This window comes from Rhinatrema bivittatum, chromosome 8 (genome assembly GCF_901001135.1).
Source record: "Rhinatrema bivittatum chromosome 8, aRhiBiv1.1, whole genome shotgun sequence".
NCBI lineage: Eukaryota > Metazoa > Chordata > Amphibia > Gymnophiona > Rhinatrematidae > Rhinatrema > Rhinatrema bivittatum.
This window is the reverse complement of record NC_042622.1, coordinates 167,011,946-167,033,926: the sequence shown is the minus strand read 5'-3', so window position 1 is coordinate 167,033,926 and position 21,981 is coordinate 167,011,946. Positions and strand designations below refer to the sequence as shown.

Below are 21,981 nucleotides of genomic sequence, written 5' to 3'. Positions count from 1 at the left end.
ATTACCTCCAGATATGAGAAAATTTGTCGAGATAATGGTATTTAATGGCAGTCAAGCGATAGAGGGTACAAACCCTGTCAAGGCGATTCAGCAGTTCAGAAGAAGTCGGAGGCAGGGGCCTCTTCCAGCTCGCAGCTATTTCCATTTTAGCAGCTGTGCAAACTTGTTGAATAAGAATTTGATTGTACGGTGAGATTGTATCATCAAAAATATAAAGAAGTGCCTGTTCCTTAGTGAGATGAATCGTAGAGGCAAGTATGTCTGTCAGAATCCTGGAAATATACTGCCATAATGATTGAATGAAAGTGCAGTCCCACCATAAGTGTAAATACGTGCCCAACTGATGACAGTTTCGCCAGCAGTGAGGGTCGTTAGATGCACGAAAATGATGCAGACGAATAGGAGTGAGATGCCTTCGGTAAAGTAGCTTGTAATTAGCTTCTATAATCTGAGCCAAAGTGGAACCTTGTGAGAGTCGTACAAATATGGACTCCCATTCTTCCTCAGAGAGCAATTTACCCAGATCGTGCTCCCAGGCCACAAGATGTATGGATTTAGTTGACGGACGAGCCACCAGTAGCTGATAAATTTTTGAAATCAGACCTTTAGGTGAGTCTGGGTGGGTACAATATCCCTCAAATAAGGATCGCTTATGAGATAGTAGGTTTCGTGAGTGCAGCTTGTGGACAAGGTGCCGAAGTTGCATATATGGTAGAAACTCTGCTATAGTAAGATTATAATCCTTCTGGAGTGTATCGAAGGAAACAATGTAAAGAGAGTAAAGATGAGAGATTTGAGTAATACCCTGAGATTTCCAAGTGAGAAAAGCAGATTTGGGGAGGCCAGGTGTAAATGTCTGATTATAAAATAGAAAAGATTGATGAAAGTAGTCCCCAGGTGTTGCTTGGTTGCCATGTTAGAGCCGCGAGAGACATATCTGGCAGGTAACTTTGTTCTATCAATGTCCAGGATTTGACATCTTTAGTTCTGTGCCAGTCAATGATGGGTTGAATCTGTGCAGCTGCATAATACCAAGTGAGGTTAGGAAGTCCTAGGCCACCATGAATTTTAGGTTGAAAAAGAGTTACTCTAGCTACCCTAGGAGGTCTGCATTTCCACAGGAAGCAGAGTAGCTTCTTCTGCCACATTTTTAATGTTACATTACTAACAGGAATGGGCAAAGTTTGAAAAAGGTACAATAATCATGGGAGAACATTCATTTTCAATGTTGCCAAACGGCCCAGCCAAGTTAAGGGTAGGGAATTCCACCTGATTAGGTCCTGATCAATATTCTGGACTAGGGGAGTATAATTAAGATGAAACAAATCAGAGATCTGTTTTCCAAGGTACACCCCTAGGTACTTAAGCTTTGTAGGCGCCCATTTGAAGGGGTGTGAGGACTGAAGTTGAGAAAGCACTTGAGGTGTACAAGAGACATTTAAAATCTCTGACTTATCCCAATTGATTTTAAAGCCAGACACATCTCTATAGTGGGCAAGCTCCTTTTCAATCTCTTGTAGAGAGGTGAAGGGGTGACTAACTGTAAAAAGAATATCATCCGCATACAGTGATAATTTATATTGCTGGGAGCGGAGGGTAAAGCCTGATATTTTGGAATTGTTGCGTATATGAATGGCTAGAGGTTCAAGGAAAATGGCGAAACGAATTGGGGAAAGCGGACACCCCTGTCTAGTTCCCTATTGAATCTGGAAGGGAGATGAGTATTGGCCATTTATTTTTAGGCAGGCTGTAGGAGAATTGTATAGCGCTTGTAGCCAATTTTGAAATGGGGTCCCAAAGTCCATAATAGTGAGGATGCGAAAAAGAAAAGGCCAGTGGACCATATCGAAGGCCTTTTCAGCATCTATGGCCAGGAGGAGATGATCCGATGATTGTTGGGTGATGCCCCAAAGGATGTTGATGATCTTTCGCACATTATCACTAGCCATGCGGCCTGGAATAAAGCCTGCTTGGTCATGGTAAATAATTTGGGCTATAAAGCAATTTAACCTGTCTGCTAAGATTTTGGCCAGCAGCTTAAGATCTAAATTAATCAATGATATGGGCCTATAAGATGCACACAGAGCAGGATCCCTGCCTGGTTTAGCAATAATGGTGATGCCTGCTTTGTTCGAATCTGGTAATAGTAAGCCCCCTTTATGTAGGAAATTAAAGTGGTTTTGGAGATGAGAAACCATAAGTGGTCCAAAGGTTTTATAAAATTTTGCCGTAAGACCATCGGGTCCTGGAGCCTTGCCCACTTTGAGAATTTTGATGGCCGAAAGAATCTCTGTGGTTGTGATTTCTGCGTTAAGCAGATCACGCATGCTTCCTGAGAGATGCGGTAGATTAGCAGATTGAAGATAGCTATCTATCTCTGGAATTTGAATATGTGATTCAGCCGTATATAATTTTTGATAAAATTTTAGAAATTGTTGTGTTATGGCCAAATTAGTAGAAACTATTTGGTGCTGTTCGTTTTTTTATCTTGAGAAAGTGGTTTTGATAAGTGAGCTTTTTTAGTTGATGTGCTAGAATTTTGCCAGCCTTGTTTCCCCCTTCAAAGTAGGTTTGCCGAGTCATATTGAGAAGATGTGCTGTTTGATCAGTCTCTAATCGGCGTATATCCTCCCTGGCCTTTGTTAATTTGGCCAATACTGCTTTGGAACCCAATTTAATATGTTGAGAAGTAAGTAATGAAATTTGATCCCTGAGAGTAGAACAGGTTGCATCTTTTTGACGTTTAACAAAAGAGGAATGAGAAATAAAATGTCCCCATATAAAAGACTTGAAACAATCCCATACTAGTAGCGGCGATTCTACCGAGATAGCATTATCATGGAAAAATTTCCGAATTATCTTAGAAGTAGATTGAATGAAAGAGAGATCTTGGAGAAGCGAGTCATTAAGCCTCCAAAATTGGCTACCATGATTGCCTCCAGTAAGATGTAATGACATGGAGACAGGGGCATGGTCTGACCATGTGATGATGCCCACTTCTGCGGTGCGTACAGAATGATATAGAGATTTATCTACCATGAGATAATCTATGCGACAATATGAGTTGTGGGCCTGGGAATAAAAGGAATAGGAGCGCGAGTGGGGATATTTCACCTGCCATGAATCTACCAAGTTATGGGCCACAAACAACTCCTTAAGAGCTCTGGTGTGGGTCATTGCAGTGTGTGAGCATCCTTTAGAAATATCTAAATGCGGGGAAAGCACTACACTGAAGTTCCCTCCCACAATCAATTTACCAGTGGTGTGTTGTACTAGGAGGTGGTGGATTTGCTTAAAAAATGCAGCCTGATCCTGGTTAGGAGCATATATATTGAGAAAGGTAAGCTCGGAGTCATTTATCATAAAACAGAGCAATAAATATTGACCCATTGGGTCCTTAATACAACGAGAACATTCAAAAACTAATTGAGAAGTGAAAAGGATACCCACCCCACATACTTAGCCTGTTTATTATTTGCAGAATAGTATTGATTCGTATATTTAGAAGACTTCACAAGGCCAATATGTCTGCTTGAAAGATGGGTCTCCTGTACAAATACTATGTCTGGGGATGATGCTCCTAATTCTTTATAGAAAAAGGATCGTTTTTGTGGGGAGTTTAAACCTTTAGCATTAACTGAGAGAAGTTTTAAATCCGTCATTGCTGTGGTTTTTTCAGGGAGAGCTGCAAACAAGAAAAAACCCTCAAGCTTGTTGTTCAAGATCCCCAGGCAGGGTTTGCCCTTGCCTTCAGTGAGGTTAGACATTTATAGGTATAAAAAGTATGTATAAAGACTTATATCAGCTTCCTGGAGATGTGGTATAGAGTCATGCTTAGCCAGGGAAGAAGAATACAGTGTATTACAAAGATTAGTCAGATATAAAGTCTAGAGGACGTGAATGAATGTGGAAAAAGAATTGCATTCACAAAAAAACAGGGAGTAGCTTGCTTGTTACGGCGGTTACTACCCCAAACCAAATAAGCCTGATACTTCACTTTCAATGCATATCCAGCATAGCTCTCTGCTTCAACGGCAAGGGAGAAAGACTGATACTTCACACACATCCAGCATAGCTCTCTGCTTCAACGGCAGGGGAGAAAGACTGATGCTTCACTTTCAATGCATGTCCAGCATAACTCTCTGCTTCAACGGCAAGGGGAATGAAGAAAAGAGGATCTATATACACAGACAACAACCAAAAAGGACTGAATTACATAGTCTGGGAAAACAAATAAGCATGGGTGTAGCTTGCTTATTGCGGCGGTTACTACCCCTAACTAATTAAGCTAAATATTTCACATAGATGCAGTTCCAACACTGCTCTCTGCATTAATGGTGGGGGTGGAAGAGAAATAGAACCAAAAGGTTACTAAGAGCCAAGAGTAACAGATAAGTATGAGAAAAAAATGTGCATAGCTTGCTGGGCAGACTGGATGGGCCATTTGGTCTTCTTCTGCCATCATTTCTATGTTTCTATATATCCTGTATCTCAGTTTGAGAGCATGATTCCCCTGGGGAGTTATTTTATCCCCTACAATGGTAAGTGTGCCTACAAAACCCTCCATGTAGGCTTTCGCCATGTCCTATTGGGGGGAAATCTGTTATAGTTCAGGCAGGGCCTTGGCTGCTTGCAGAGCTGCCAGATTGACGACGTAGTCTACTGTTTCTTTTACCCACATGCTGCCAGGCAGGGAATGGAAGTCGGGGGGCTGATCCCCTGGGAGCCGATGCCACTTCTTGTGAGCCAGTAAAGCCACTTTTGGTGAGTGTTGGCAGCACTTCAGGAGGAGATAGAGCCTTGTAGGTTGTGCCTTCCAGCATAAAAGATTCCAAATGGGTGTAACCACCTATACTTAATATTTTTTGTTTGGAGAAACGTGATAATTTCTCTAAAAGATTGTCTACTCTGCAGGGTAGCGGTTGATAAATCCAGGAAAATAGCGATGATGTTTCCCTCCCAGGTCCATGCACTGCATGCTCTGGCCACGGTAGCTATCATTTCTTTTATGGAGTAACCATTAAAACAAACGATTATGTCCCTGGTACGATTTGGTAGTGGAGCCTTAAGAGCCCGGTGCGCCCGATCAAGCTTTATCTCTGGGAGGGTAAAGTTTTCTGTATCGTTAGTAGTAGTAAGCATGTGTTGGAAGAACTACTGAATTAGGGCTGTGCAGTCTTCCGTGGTCTCGGTCTCTGGAAACCCCCTGAATTTAAGATTACTTTGGCGAGAGCGGTTTTCAAGGTCAGCTAGTTTAGTTACTAGCTGAGATGTCTCAGCCCTCACTGCTTCATATGCACTAGTGTTGGTGGTCATTTGTTCTGCCTGGCTATCAATGTGCCCGTCTACTTCGTCTACACAATGCCCTATACAGGTCAGTTCCTCCCGCATCTCCTCTATGTGGGTCAGGAGCTCTTGTCGATAGGATTTAATATCGGCACGCAAATTAGCGAACCATTTTCTGAATTCCGCCTAGGACTGGTGGTCGGACTCCGGAACGCATGGTTGCTCGGCACCTGAGGTTAGGGCATTGGGGCTTGAAGCCCGTGAATCGGTGCCATCTTGGATCTCAGCGTCACCATTTTTAAGACTATCGAGAGCGCGTTTCCCTTCTTTAGTGATGGAGAATCGGTGAAAGTCAATGTTTTTCTTTTTAGTCGCCATGACGGGGTACTTAACTGTATTCCCAAGGAGATTAGAGTGTGATTTGGTGTGCTGGGTAGGTAGATGGTGGATGATTATGCGGGAGTCGAAGGGAGCTCAAGGATTAAGCGGCCATCGCTGCTCGTGATGTCACTGGCCCCCTTGGAGCACCTTTTCTAAACATGGTGAAACCCTGTTGCACAATGCTCACGGTTTTAGACGCATTAAGAGCCATTTTCAGAGAACTGATTTACACATGTAAATTATTATTTACATGCATAAATGGCTTTGAAAATTGTTTTCGATATGGTAAAGTGTATATATTACTCTAATAAAAGATATCACAACCAGCTCTGCATGCTTCAGAATACCCCATGACTATAAATTCTTCTCTCACTGAGATGGTATTCCAAATCTAGTGTCACTAGGTGCCACTACAGAGTCACAATGGTGAATACAAGCCTTAGCCAAGGACCTGACTTTCAATTCTACCTTCAAAAGCTGCACTACAGAATACAAGGCACAGGAAATTGTCAGAAAACTATTCTAAAGTGCTCTTCCTATACTTCCAAATCAAAGTTTCAATGAAAGACACTGATGCCTACAAATTTCATTCTATAAAGTCTGCCTCGATTCATCTCGGCTTAGCCTATTTCAGACGTTTTGTTTGGATCCAGTGGGTTCCTCTAGCTCAGTCAGAACCAGGGCTGGATCTTCAATAACAGCTAATTGGAATTTTCCTCCTTTTTCATAATCCCCTCCAGTTATTGCAGCAGCAGTTCTTAGCTGGAGGAACTAACCCTGCAATCCTGGGTGCTAAACTTAGCCACAGGGTATTCCCTCCAGAGGAGCTGAAGACTGAGCACAAGGCCGGCCTTCATTTAAAACCATGAGAACAAAGCAGAGTTGCTTACCTGTAACAGGTGTTCTCCGAGGACAACAGAAGTTAGTCCTCACACATGGATGACATCATGAGATGGAACCCGATGTGGAAAAATTATATCAAAGTTTATAGAAACTTTGATTGGGTACACTGAGCATGCCCAGCATGCCCTATACCACGCATCCATGTGGGGGTCTTCTTCAGTCTCATAACATAGAATTGTGATAAAATAAAAAAATAGGAGAAATCCAATTCCACGGGGTAGAGGGCAGCTTTCATGAGGTCTAGCAACCTGCTGTCCTCGGAGAACACCTTTTACAGGTAAGCAACTCTGCTTTCTCCAAGGACAAGCAGGATGGTAGTCCTCACACATGGGTGAATCCCCAGGTAAAGGCTGCTCCCAACACAAAAGGGGACCAACAGACACCTAACTAGGTGCCAACAGGCACACCACCACCGACGTTGTTGGAAACAGAGGGGGAGACAGCCTCAATCCAAACAACGGGCCCTAGGTTGGGAGAGTTGGGTTCTACACCAAAAATAGGTTCCGGAGGACAGTCTGGCCAAACCTACTGTTGCATTGGCTATCTCTATCCAGAGAGTAATTAGATGTGAATATGTGGAGAGAAAAGAAAATTATTCCTTCCCTGCTAATTTTCGTTCTTGTTGTACCACGGATCAGTCCAGACAATGGGTTGTGTCTCCCTTCCAGCAGATGGAGCTAGAGAAAAGCTTGAAGGGTGCTCTCTTATAGCCTGGAGCGCCCTCTGCGTCCCTTCAGTATTGAGTATATCAAAGCAAGAAGAAACCATTGAATGGATCAAGTAAACCAACTTCAAACTGTAATTATGTACAAGAATGTTTTGATTAGAAATTGTAGTGAGAACAAACTTGCAAAAGGAACTATTGGCAATACTCGCATGGTCCTCATACTGTTAATCATTCGAGCTGATATTCAAAAGTATTGTGTAGAGTAGCCCAAAACCCATATCTACTCTTAGAGTGGGCGTCTGGACTGATCCGCGGTACTACAGGAATGAAAATTAGCAGGGATGGAATAATTTTCTTTTCCCTGTACATACCCGGATCAGTCCAGACATTGGGATGTACCAAAACTTCCCTATGTAGGGTGGGCCCCAGATAGCCCTGCTCGAATGACCTGAGTGCCAAAGGAGCCAAATCTGGTGATTGGAGATTTAAGCGATAGTGACATGCAAATGTGTGCAAGGATTTCCAGGTAGCTGCTCTGCATATCTCCTGCGGCGAGACTGCCTGGCTTTCTGCCCAGGAAGCTGCTTGGGCATGGAGCGAATGAGCCTTGATGCCCCCTGGAGGTGGCCGACCAGCACCAACGTATGCTGAAGAGATTGCATCCTTTAACCAGCGAGCAATTGTGGTTTTAGAAACCTTGTTCCCCCTTTTGGGTCCGCTCCACAGGACAATGAGATGGTCTGATAGGCGGAATTCATTCGTAACCTCCAGATATCGAATTAGGAAGCGCTTGACATTGAGCCATCTAAGTTTTCTGGGATCCTCATCAGGGAAGTATGGTAGTTCCACCGATTGATTCAAATGAAAGGCCGAGACCATCTTTGGCAGGAAAGATGGAACTGTGCTCAAGGATACTCCCGAATCTGTGAAACGGAGGTAAGGCTCCCTGCACGACAAAGCTTGAAGCTCCAAAATCCAGCGGGCAGAACAGAAGGACACCAGGAAAACTGTCTTCAGAGTGAGGTCTTTGAGGGTAGCTCTTCTCAGCGGCTCGAAAGGAGGACCAACTAGAATCCGAAGGACATAATTCAGGCTCCAAGAGGGGCACAAGGTGTGCACCGGTGGCTTCACGTGCTTTACTCCCTTTAGAAACCAGACTATATCAGGATGTGACGAAAGAGGAACTCCGGGTGACGGACGAGGGAACCAAGGGCTGCCACCTGAACCCTCAGGGAATTGTATGCCAACCCCTTCTCCAGGCCTCGCTGTAAGAAGGATAGTATCTGGACTACTGAAGCGCGACGTGGAGATACACCTGTGGATTCACACCAGGCCTCAAAGACTGTTGGGAGGGTTGAAATAACATCCTCAGGGTAGCCCCATCTCCTCAACCTGCGCCTCTCAAAAGCCAGGCCGCAAGACAGAAGCGATTTGCCCGGTCAAAAAATACAGGACCCTGACGCAGAAGGTTGGGAAGATGTCCCAGGCGGAGAGGTCCGTCCACCGCGAAGTTGACTAGATCTGCAAACCACGGTCTTCTTGGCCATTCCAGCACCAGTAGAATTACAGGACCTTGGTAAATCTCTATTCTTCGAAGCACCTTTCCCACCAGGGGTCATGGCGGGAACATGTAAAGCAGGAGGATTCGCGGCCATGGGAGGACTAGGGCATCCACTCCTTCTGTGCCATGCTTCCTTCTGCAACTGAAGAAGCGCGGAGCCTTCGCGTTCTTTTGAGTGGCCATCAGATCCAGACGGGGAGTCCCCCACCGGGCGAAGAGGAGAGCCACTGCTTTCTCGGAGAGTTCCCACTCTCCGGGATCTATGTGTTGACGGCTTAAATCTGTTTGGACACTGTCCACTCCTGCTATGTGGGATGCCACCAGGCGGGAGAGGTGGAGTTCCGCCCATGCCATTAACTTTGTCTGTCTCCCGAGAGACATGGCGGCTCTTTGTTCCTCCTTGACAGTTGATGTACGCTACCGTAGTGGCATTGTCGGAGAGTATCCTTATGGCTTGGCGATGAACTAGGGGGAAGAAACGCTTCAAAGCAAGATGAAGTGCTCTGGTTTCGAGACGATTGGTCGGCCATGTCGCTTGCACGGACGTCTATCGTCCCTGTGCCGACTGCGTTTGACACACAGCTCCCCATCTGGAGAGGCTGGCATCCGTGGTGATGATCACCCACTGTGGGATCTCCAATTTTACTCCCTGCAGCAAGTGATCCAGACTGAGCCACCAGCTCAGGCTGTCCTTGGCAACTTCCGGCAGCAGCAGGAGTGCTTGGAACTCCTGAGACTCTGGCTTCCAGTGGGAGAGCAAAGGACGCATATGCGCAAAGGCCCAAGGAACCAAATCTATAGTTGAAGCCATCAAGTCCAGGATCTGGAGATAGTCCCATGCTGGGGGGAGTGAGAGGCAATGGAAGTGCTGTACCTGAGAGATAAGCGACCGAGCACAGTCCTGACGCAGGAAGACTATGCCCAAATTGGTATCGAACCCTGCTCCTAAGAAAAAGTCGAATGTCTGAGAGGGAGTAAGGTTGCTCTTGGCAAAATTGACAACCCATCCGAGAGAGTGGAGAAGCTGCAAGACTCTGTCGACTGCCTGCTGGCAAAGGTCCAGGGACTTCGCTCGAATGAGCCAGCCATCCAGGTAGGGGTGGACTAGAATCCCCTCCCTCTGTAGGGCTACTGCCACCATCACCATGACCTTGGTGAAGGTGCGGGGAGCAGTTGCTAGGACGAAGGGTAGGGCCTGAAATTGAAAATGTTGACCGAGGATTTTGAAGCATTGATGTTTCTCGAGGATGGGGATGTGGAGATAAGCCTTCGTCAAGTCCAAGGAGGCTAGGAATTCTCCACGGTGTACCGCCGCTATTACGGAGCATAACGTCTCCATCCTGAAATGTGGGATCCTGAGGGTCCTGTTGACCATCTTGAGATCCAGGATTGGACAGAAGGAGTCTTCCTTTTTGGGGACGAAGAAGCAGATGGAATAATGGCCTAACCCTTGCTCCTTTGGGGGCACCAGGAGGATAGCTCCTAAGTTCATGAGCCGGTCGAGCGTCTGACGTACTACATGTTTTTTCACTGGGCCACAGGGAGAGAAGAGAAACCTGTAGAATATCCAGAACCCATCGGTCTGAGGTAATTTTGACCCACTCCCCTATCCTGGGGGTCAAAGAGTGGGCTGGCAATTCTTCATTGGGAAGACTTGGAAGAGGTCCTCTGAGGGAGGCTTGAGCTGGTCTTCGACCGCGAAAGGAATGAGACCAGGACTGCGACCGTGAGGAAGGAGGTCTTTGAGAGGCCGGTCTTGACTGTCGAAAACGTCGCTGACCTCGGAATCGGCTTCTAGCAGAATTGAACGTCCTGGAGGTCCAAGGACAATCCTCCGACAGCTTATGCACCTTGTTCTCTCCCAGGGATTTGATGAGTTGTTCAAGATCCTTACCAAACAGTAATTTGCCTTTGAAGGGGAGAGATCCCAGCTGAGTCTTAGACGAAGAATCAGCCGACCAATTACGAAGCCAGAGGAGACGCCTGGCAGAGACTGCTGATACCACTGATCTGGCCAGGACCTGGAGTAAGTCATATAGTGCATTCGCTCCATAAGCTATTACCGCCTCTAGGCGTTCCACCTGTTGCACTTCCTCTTGTCGCAGTCTTGAGCACTGAGCAGCTGTTGGACCCATCTGAGACCTGCGTGCTGCATTAAAGAGCTGCACACTGTGGCTCTTACCCCCAAGGCTGATACCTCAAAAATCCTTTTGATGTAGACTTCGAGCTTCCGATCCTGGAGGTCTCGGAGGGCGGCTCCATCCGTGACTGGGATGGTAGTCCTCTTTGTGACTGCCGTTACTGACGCATCTACCTTGGGGACTTTGAGGAGTTCTAAGAATTCCTCTGGGAGAGGATAGAGCTTGTCCATAGCCCTTCCTACTCTCAGACTAGACTATGGCGAATCCCATTCTCTGGATAGCAATTGAAGGAGCACAGGATGAAATGGAAACGTTTTCGCTGGTGGACACATTCCGGCAAGGACGGGGTCCCCTTTCGTGGTCCCCGTACTGGTGCCAGGTGGATCCTGTGGAGCCTCAATATGCAACTCTGCTAGGACATGGGGGATGAGAGGATCAAGTTCATCCCTCAAACAGGTGTAAGACCCTAGGGTCATCCCCTTCCATGTGCATGTGAGAAGTCAGATCATCTTGGTCCTGGTCCGGCCCCGGGGAGAAGGATCTGGATGGGGGACCACCCTGACTCGGTAAGATCCCTGAGGAGATGCAGTGGACCCCTGTGGAACTGCAGCAGACTGCAGAGGATCTGTCAATCTAATCACCTTAGGAGGAGGGGGGCCTGAAGATGCATCCTGGTGCTGTTCCAAACTGGCCAAATAAGCATTGTGCAAAAGAAGCACAAAATCCACCGAAAAAAGGCTGGGGGGGTGGGGTGGGGTGGAGGTCCCAAGTGAGGAATGGCAGGAAGGTCCACTGGCCTGGGGGGGTTAACCGGAGTTAAAACCCGTGGGGAAGGAGAAAAACCGCCGTCTGAATCCTCATTTGGCTGCCTAGGAGCGCCCGACTCTGAAAACAAAATGGCTGCAGTTCCTGCACTAGACGGGATTGGGGCCAGCCCCTCAGTGAGCAGTCGCGTCTGGGAGCGCAAAGCCAAACGTCCAGCTGGCCTCGAGGGACCCTCCCCGTCGGGAAGGCACCTCAAACAAATGCCTTCGCGGGAGAGACGCGTCCCAGGCTCTCCGCAGGCAGCACATCACGCTGAGCACGGCATGGGGGAAGGGAAAGTCTGGTATTAAATGAGAAACACCCCCGGAGCCTGGCAGGATCGGGTAAGAGAACCTCCGCTCAGAAAACAACGACTTGGCTTTTTTTTTTTTTTAACAAAAAGCAGAGGAATGTCACCTCTCTGCTAGCGCTGCCCCGAGGAAGGCGGTGTCTCAGGGCAGCATGCCATCGTGAGGGGGGGAGAGGTTGGACCACCAACATTCACCCCTGTAAGTCAGAGAAGCCTGAGAAGGAAAAAGTACAAAAACTTACGAAATCTATTCTGAAAAATGCCAGGTAATATTGCTACCAGTTCTGCCTGCAAGTTTGGAATTGACTGAGAAGCCAAAAACCCTCCTTTTTTTCTTTTTTTAAACTTGATCCATCCAGACAGTGAAAGAATTTAAGGAGGAATGAGAGAGAGAAATCTAAACTTCTATCCTCCTCTAGCTGAAATGGGGAACCGCATGTTCTGCAACCTTCATCTGCTGGAGTCAGAGAAATACTGAAGGGACGCAGAGGGCGCTCCAGGCTATAAGAGAGCACCCTTCAAGCTTTTCTCTGGCTCCATCTGCTGGAAGAGAGACACAACCCACTGTCTAGACTGATCCGGGTACGTACAGGGAATTCCATGTCGCAGCCTTGCCGATCTCCTCCACAGGAACTGCTCGCAAGAGGGCCAGTTATGCTGCCATGGTTCTGACAGAATGAGCCTTGACGTGATCCCCAAGATGCAGTCCCACCTGGGCATAACAGAAGGAGATGCAATCTTTTAGCCAATCGGATATTGATAGGAATAGGCCCAACCTATTCCTATCAAAAGAAATAAAAAGTTGGGTGGACTGTCTATGGGCTTCTGTCTGCTCCAAGTAGAAGGCTAAGGCTCGCTTGCAGTCCAAACTGTGCAGTGCTCATTCGCCTTGGTGCGAATGGGGCCTGGGAAAGAAAATTGGCAGAAAGATTGACTGGTTAAGATGGAAATCTGTCACCACCTTAGGCAAGAATTTAAGGTGTGTACGCAAGACAACCTTGTATAAGCTAGATAAGCCAGATAAGCTAGATAAGCCACTAAGGCCTGGAGATTGCTGACCCTGTGTGCTGAAGTGACTGCCACCAAAAATATGACCTTCCCGGTCAGGTGCTTCAGGTCACAGGTGCGCAACGGCTCGAAACAAGCTTTCATCAGTTGAACTAACAACATGGTGAGGTCCCAAGACACAGAGGGAGGCCTTAGGGGTGCCTTCAACTGAAGCAGGCCTCACATGAAACATACAACTATAGGCTGTACAGAGATGGGCATACCAGCTACACTGTGGTGGTATGCGCCAATCACACTAAGATGAACTCTAACGGACCTGGTTTTTAAGCCAGTCTCAGATAGGTGTAGAAGGTAGTCAAGTAGTTTTTGTGTGGGTAGGAGAATCAGTCCATAGGACTTTCTAGTGGAAGGCTTTCTGGAAGCCACTAGGCACCAAGACACATCCTCTGAAAGATCAAGCATCTGTAGGATTAACCTCTTAACATCCAAGCTGTGAGCAACAGGGCCTGAAGTTTGGGATGCCGTAGCCAGCCCTCATGTTGCATGATGAGATATGGGGAGGTCCTCAGACTGATCGGTTTCCAGATGGACAATGCCCACAGGAGTGGAAACCAGACCTGTCTCAGTGAGTGAGAGGCTAGGAGTATCATAGTTCCTCTGTCCTCACGAAGCTTTAACAGAGTCTTCGCCACTAAGGGAATTGGAAAATACGCATACAGAAGACCCTTGCCCCAATGATGGGCAAAGGCATCTGAGGCTGGTTTGCTGCCTGATTTCTATAGGGAGCAGAACAAAGGCAACTTCCTGTTGTAGGGGGACGCAAACTGATCTACATCTGGGATACCCTGGAGGCAGAAAATCCAATTTGCTACTCCCTGGTCCAGGGAGCACTAGTGGGTCTGAAGGTTTGACTCAGCCTGTCCACCACCACGTTCTCCATTCCAGACAGGTACAAGGCCCTGAGCACCATCCCGTGGGACAGGGCCTATTGCCAAAATCTGCAAGGTCACAACGTGGAATTCCCTCCAAGCCTTCACAGCCCATTACTGTCTGGACAAGGACGGTCGACAGGACAACGTCTTTGGCCAGTCTGTCCTCCGTAACCTATTTCCAGTGTGAGAACCCAACTCTCCCTACCTAGGGCCCAATATGAGATTCAGACTGCCCCCGTTGTTGCCAACCTGACCCCTGTTGTTGTGCCTGTTGCATGTTATTGGGTATCTTCATCAGATGGAGCCCTGTCACGGAACACTTTTGTCAAAGTTTCTAGAACTTTGGCTGGCACATTGAGTATGTCCAGCATGCCACCAACCCATGGCCACACGGGGTCCCCCTTCAGTCTCGTTTCATAGCAGAAAAATACGAGCGAAAAATAAAACAAAACACAGGCGAATCCAAATCTGCGGGGTGGAAGGCGGGTTTCATGAGGACTAACATCCTGCTGTCCTGGGAGAACACCTGTTACAGGTAAGCAACTCTGCTTTTTCCGAGGACAAGCAGGATGGTAGTCCTCACAGATGGGTGAATAGAAAGCTGCAGGCTGCTCCCAGAATACCCTGGGCCATCAGTCACTCAATACGTGCAACCAGCACAACAGGAGTGATGTTGGCAACACGGGGCAGCCTGAATATCACACTGGGCCCTAAGTAGGAAAAGTTGGGTTCTTACACTAGAAACAAATTACGGAGGACAGACTGGCCAAAGACGCTGTCCTGTCGACAATCCTTGTCCAAGCAGTAATGCGCTGCGAAGGTGTGAAGGGAGCTCCATGTCGCGGCCCTGCAGATTTCGGCAATAGGGACCGCCTGGAAGTGTGCCAATGACGCTGCCATGGCCCTCACTGAGTGCGCTTCCTGGTATCCTTACGCGGACCTCTACGTGTCACTGAGAAGGCATTTGTGGTGGTAGTTGATAGATGATGCAGGATCTCATGGTGATCCTTGAGTTGGGCCACTGCGTTTCGTATCTTGTCCCCGAACAGGTTTTCTCCTGTACAGGGGAGGTCAGCCAATTTTTTTTGGACCTCTGGATGAAGGTCTGAGGTTTTTAGCCAGGCCCAGCATCTGGCACTAATGCCTGCCACTAAGACTCTTGACACTGTTTCAAAAACATCATAGGCCGCTCTCACCTCGTGTTTTCCAGCCTCCAATCTCTTTTGGAGGATGGATTCTAGGCCCTCCCGAAACTGCTGTGGCAGGGTCTCTGTGAACTCCTGGACCTCTTTCCAGAGGTTCCTGTTATACTGGTTCATGTTTAACTGGTATGCCACTATGCGAGCGATAAGCATGGAACCCTGGAAGACCCTTTGACCCAGGGTGACTAAGGCTCTCTGGTCTTTTCCCGGAGGGGCGGGTCCTTTTGGTCTTTTTCTGGGCGGATTCCACCACCACGGACTGCTGTGGCAACTGGCTCTTCTGAAAACCTAGGGCCTGTTGAACCAGGTAGCTGGCATCCGTCTTCCTACTGACTGGAGGCACAGTACCTGGATGTTCCCAGAGATGGTGAAGGAGGTCCTGAAGAACCTTATGTACCGGGTCAGCCATCACCTCCTTAGGAGCATCCACAAACTGTAAGACCTCCAACATCTTGTGGTGGGCGTCCTCTTCTGTGGAAAGTTGAAAGAGAATATTTTCTGCCATTTCCCTGACAAAACTTGCGAAGGAGAGATCCTCCGGAGGGGAGCGCCATCTCTCTTCTGGAGGGGAAGGCTCTGACAGAAGGTCCTTGGAAGCCTCCGAGGAATGCTCAGAGGAAGCATCCCCCCATGGGTCATAGGGGGCTTCTTGTTCACCAGCAAAATGTCCAGGTCGAGGAGGGAGGCTAAACCCTAGGGTACGGGGCGCAGGCACTTATAGTCGGTGAAGTGGAACCGACAGTGGTGGTGCCAGAACCGAGGGCACTCAACTCCCTCAAGGTCCAAGTAGCCACACTGACCTGCTTCAAAGCAGAAGTTGACGGTATCTGGCTATAAACCCATCCAGACTTGTCCCGCTTCCTGAAAGGGGTTAAACAACTCCGACAACCCCTAAAGTGGCTGGTGCCTCTATGGAATCTCAATCTAGTATTAGACTTCCTAGCTGGGGCTTCCTTCAGACCAACACGCAGTCTGTCACTACTCCTCTTAACATTGAAGACTGCATTCCTGGTGGCAATATGTTCAGCTCGTCGCATCTCCGAACTACAGGTTCTATCCTGTCGGAAACCGTTCCTCAGGTTCACACCTGGAACCATACAACTGCGCACTGTCACCTCCTTCCTTCCGAAAGTGGTTTCCGAATTTCACTTGAACCAAACCATCTTGCTACCAGCTCCGGATGAACATAAGGACTCGGAAGACTCAAGCCTTCGTCACCACCTGAATGTCAGCAGACTCCTGGTGCGACACCTGGAAAGATCAGAACTGGTGCGCAAAATGCATCACTTATTCGTTCTTCACAGCGGGAAGAAACAAGGAGAAACGGCCTCGCGGGCAACCACAGCCTGCTGGATCAAAGAAGTAATCAAGGCAGCCTACATAGAGGCAGGAAAGCCCTTATCTCTCCAGGTTAAGGCTCATTCTACGAGGGCCCAGGCAGTCTCCTGGGCAGAAACCAAGCTGCTGTCGCCCGCCGAGATATGTCTGGTGGCGATGTGGTCCTTCATACACACCTTCTCCAGGTTCTACCGCCTGGATGTTCAGGCCCAGGAAGACACAGCTTTCGCGAGGGCAGTATTAGGTAGGCCACAGGCAGCCTCCCGTCCTGTCCGGGAGTAGCTTTTGAACATCCCATTGGTCCTGAGTCCATCTGGCTACACGCTAGGAAATGGAGAAATTACTTACCTGATAATTTCGTTTTCCTTAGTGTAGACAGATGGACTCAGCATCCCACCCATAGGAGAATCTCGGATAACAAACCTCGAGACTAAGCAAATACGGGTAAGCCGTGACCTACCCCTAGTTCAAGACACCCACACAGTTTGTCTGGTGTTTGTGTTAATTGGTTGAGTGCACCGGCGGTCTCCAGTTTGGAAATTAGTTGAACCAGTTCAAGTTTTACTCAAGTTTAATCAAGTTATTTAAGCAAAGATATATCCACAATGGCTTTTCGAAGAGAATACTGAAGAGATGATGTTACTGCAGGGGTATATCTAGAGTGACGTCAGCTTTGAAATCTGACTCTGTCTCCCATCTGCTAGCAGAAGAGCACAATACCCATTGATCCTGAATCCATCTGGCTACATGCTAGAAAATCGAACATTGAGCCCACTCAGTGACTAAAGTTCATTGGGGCTTGGATAAACTTGTTGCAGGAGCTGACCAAGCAAATATCATGACATTACTCATCCAAAATGTACTCTCATCAACAAACAGGGAGAAACATGATCATGGTCTCTTTGCCAAGAAGCCTTGAAAATTTGTAATTGGACGGAAAGAAATCAAGCTGTTATATGGCCACCTATCTGACAAGATCTCCGGCATGCTAGAGGATCGCCTCAGCAGTGTTTCAACCACATGAGTGGTCTCTATAGTAATCACTGTCCAACGAACTCTTCAGCTTATGGAGTCTACTATCAATGGACCTATTTGTATCACCACTAAACACAAAACTAAAATTAATTTGCTTAATTATGTCAAGCAATCATAGACTAGCACAGGATACTTTCCTTCTTGATTGGGGACAAAAATCACATGTATGCTTTTGCACCATTACTGTTTATTGCCAGAATGGAGCAAAAGGTTCTTCAGGACCATGCTCGTTGATACTCTTTGCCCCGGCGTGGCCCAGACAGATCTGGTATGCATATCTTGTACAACTTTCCAGCAGTCCTCTCATACATCTGGGAACACATTTTGTGTTCTTAACTCAGAAAGTTGGAACATTGTACCATCCCAAACATTCAGCCCTCAACCTCACAGCTTGGATGTTGAGCATTCAGTGATCGCAAATCTCACTAAACTACAGAGACTGTAGATATACTTATCTCATCTAGGAAGCCTTCAATTAGAAGAAATTATGCCTTCAAATGGGATACTTCAAATGGGATACTCAAAATAGGTTTGGACCATTTTCATGCAAACCTAAGCATTTGCTGAAATACTTGCTTCACCTGTTTGACTCAGGCCTTGTCACCTTCTCGGTGCGAGTGCATCTAAGCGCTATAGCAGCTTACCATACACAACAGAATGGCAAACCCATCTCTACTCATCCACTGATATCTCATTTCATGAAAGGTCTGTGGCATGTCAAGCCCCTGGTACAAAAGCCACCTGTTCTGTGGGACCTGAATATGGTCCTTTCCCAACTGATGAATCCTCCCTTTAAGACACTGGAATCAGTTTCTCTAAAGTACTTGACATAGAAGGTGGTGCTCCTCATCGCAGTAACATCTGTTAGACGATCTTGTCCATTATCCTCTGTATCTGCAATTCTTCCACAAGAGGGTGGCTTTCCATATTCACTCGAAGTTTTTGTCGAAGTTAGCTTTGGCTTTCTATACCAATCCATCGTATTGCTGACCTTCTTTCCTAAGCCCCATGTACATTCTCTGGACTGCAAAAGGGTCTTAGCGTATTACAACAAATAAACTCAGCTGCATCGTAAAACCTCCCAATTATTTGTCTCATACGATCCCAACAGACTAGAAGTAGCGGTCATCAAGCGTACTTTGTCTAACTGGCTGGCTGAGTGCATTCAACATTGCTATATTTTAGCAGTATTGCAAGTCACAGATTCTGTAAAGGCTCATCAAAGGAGAGCCATAGCTTCTCCCCTTCCAGAAGTACCGATTGAAGATATCTGCAAAGCTGCAACTTGGTTTTCCATTCATACCTTTACATCCCACTACTGTCTGTATAACCTCTCACAGACTGACAAATTTGGACAAGAAGTTTTGCAAAATTTGTTCTTGCTGCAGTCCACTCTTCATGGTGTGGGCACAGTTGTATACTAAGTAAAAGCTCTGCTGCAATCCTCAGCTTGGGATTCCCCACATGTAACGACTAATTCAGCCTGCTTATCGCAGAAAAAACAAGTTTGCTTACCATAAATGGCATTTTCTGTAGATAGCAGAATGAATTGGCCAAGGAATACCCACCCACCCTCCCTGGAGAGTAGACTACATAGCTGGATTAGCTCTGGTATAGTCTTGAAGAGGATAACGAAGCAACTACTGCACATGCTCAGTAGAATACAAAGCTCTACTAGCTTGGAGAGATGAGTTTGTTTGCTGCTGCTGAATGTAGTCACTCACTTTTAATGGCTAAATAATCTTGCTATCTATGAAAAACACTGTTTTAAGTAAGCAAACTTAACTTTTCCTCCAGGAACTTTTCCAAACCTCTTTTAAACTCCACTATGCTAGATGCTTCGAACACAACCTCCAGCAATAAATTCCACAGCTTAATTGTGTATCGAGTGAAAAAATACTTTCTCCATTTTTTTTTTGTTACCTATTAGTTTCACGGAGTGTCCCCAATCCTTGTTGATTTACTAATTACCTTATACAATTAAAGCCCAAAATACAGATGATTAGTGAAATTTAAAAACAAGATTAAAATATTTTATTTATTTGTTGCTGGGTAATGCAAGACTTAGATGTCCTTAGCACTGGTAAATCAAACCTTCCAGTGTTTTCAAACAGGTCAATACAGTAAAGTGCGGCTGCGGTTACCCTGCTTCTAACCCGCCTTCTACTCACAATTTGGCTGCTTTAGTCCAACCCGCGATTCACTATCCCCTTTAACCCATTCTTACCGCCTCTTTAAATCAACGAGTAACCCCTTCCGCCCACGGCATGTATATGAGATGTAAATGATCGGATTAGCTATTCCCCCCCATTCAGTAACATGCGCCCCGACTATCGCCTTTTTAACCTGCAGTTTAGCCGCACGTTTAACCTGCTAATTTACCGCCTACCCATACCCCTGCGCTAGAGGCAGGGGTAAGGGTAGACAGCAAACTTTCCCCCAAAAGAAAACCTAAAAACCTAAAATCCCCTCCTCCCGAAGCGACAGGACATGTAAAATATTGAAAACCTAAAATCCCCTCCTCCTGAAGCGACTTGACATGTAAAATATTGAAAACCTAAAATCCCCTTCTCCCGAAGCGACTCGACATGTAAAATATGTGAATAAGTGTAACCAACTTACTTTTTGTTTCTTTTTCAGCCCTTTCAGCCTTCTCTGCCGTCCTCCGGAGGGGGCAGCCGGCGGCGAAAGCGGCTTCCAGCGGCCCCCGCCGGCAAAGACAGACGAACGCACGCCCGTAGTGCACGGGCGCTCAAGCCAATGAAAGCACATGGACGGGCGTGCGTGACGTACGGCGTACGCTCGAAGCGTCATGCTCTTTGCTGGCTCTAGCCATTGGCTTGAGCGCCCAAATTGATGGGCGCTCAAGCCAATGAAAGCACATGAACGCGCGTGCGTGACGTCACGGCGTACGTCACGCACGCCCGTCCATGTGCTTTCATTGGCTTGAGTGCCCGTGCACTATGGGCGTGCGTTCGTCCGTCTTCGCCGGCGGGGGCCGCTGGAAGCCGCCAGCAGCCCCCTCCGGAGGACGGCAGAGAAGGCTGAAAGGGCTGAAAAAGAAACAAAAAGTAAGTTGGTTACACTTATTCACATATTTAACATGTCGAGTCTCTTCGGGAGGAGGGGATTTTAGGTTTTTATGTTGGGATCCACTTCCTGGTGCCTGTCATTTCAAATGTCATTTGAAATGACAGGTACCAGCGCACCCAGGATACTGTATATGCGCTGTATAAAGTGCCTATACAGTAAAATGGATTGCGCGGGCCTAAAGCTTCACGGATGCTTCTTGGACGCAGCTTGCATTTGCAAGCTATTTAAATACAGTATCGAGCGGTAGGTGAGCCGGACTGTGCGTGCGGCAAACGCGGGTGCGCCTGGCACCAATGCAGCTCTTCCTACCGCTCCTTACTGTATCGGCCTGAAAGAAAGTACTTCTGATATGACCAAAACTTATCCCACCCTTTTCTTAAATTGATAGAAATAAAACATTTTCCTTTGCTATCTGAATATAGACACAATGGTTTTAGAATTTACACACTGGTGATTTTTTGCCTATTTCTAAGTGTGCACCAGATCTGAATCCTTGTCCTTGAGTGTTCTGTCTTAACGTGGTCCTAATGAAAACTGCATTACCCATACCTTCTGCTCCAGAAGAGCCCGGCGAAGAGACACTCTCTGCTCTAGCTCCCGCAGCTCCCGCTCATGCTGTGCCTCAGCCTGCATCTTGATTTTGCTTTGATAGGCATTCAGCAGCTCCAGTTCCTGCTGCAGCTGCATCTTTAAAACTTGGCATTCGGCTTCTTGCGCCTCATCCAAGCGCAGCTGCAAAACGGAAGACAAAGATATGTTATTGCCAAATACACTTTGTACAACTCCAGTCTGCAGGATGAAGAAAAACAAAGGTTATTTCTATTTTCTCTAATACAATTGTTCACTATAGTGCAAAGCTTCAGAGGAAGTAGGAGTGCATTCTTGCAACAGCAAGACAGACACAATGCAATGCAAACGCAAGGACAATGGCGTAAAACTTCCCAAGGACAAACTTCTCATTGGTGGGAGGAGGGAGGGAGGGAGGGAGGAAATAAATCTCCCTAGTTATTAAACTGAAAGCTTTAAATGTTGAAAGATTCTTGTGCAAATTCCTGCAGTTATATTTTCTTTTTTAATCATAGACATACAAAATCATGAACAAGAGAGTTAAAAAATCTGCACTATGATATTATCTTAATTGCACATAAAGTAGAGAAAAACCTTAAGAGGTCAATATTCAAAGGGGTTTGTCTGGCCACTGAATGGTAAGTCATTACTTGCTAAAACTTACCTAGACAAAAGGTGGCACGAGGGGATGAGGCTTAAGTTTAGATGGATAGTGCTGATATTGAGTCCTACCTGGGTGAAGCTGCCTAAACT

At 46.9% G+C, this 21,981-nt stretch overlaps 1 protein-coding gene across 1 annotated transcript in view; it reads right to left on the bottom strand.

Annotated features, from left to right (window-relative positions):
* The window catches only part of TAOK1 (TAO kinase 1), a 422,716-nt gene that overhangs the window by 10,003 nt on the left and 390,732 nt on the right, over positions 1–21,981 (bottom strand). The window contains exon 19 of the mRNA XM_029611182.1: positions 21,211–21,393. Coding sequence (XP_029467042.1) covers positions 21,211–21,393 — 183 coding nt within the window. The remainder of the gene's footprint in view (positions 1–21,210; positions 21,394–21,981) is intronic.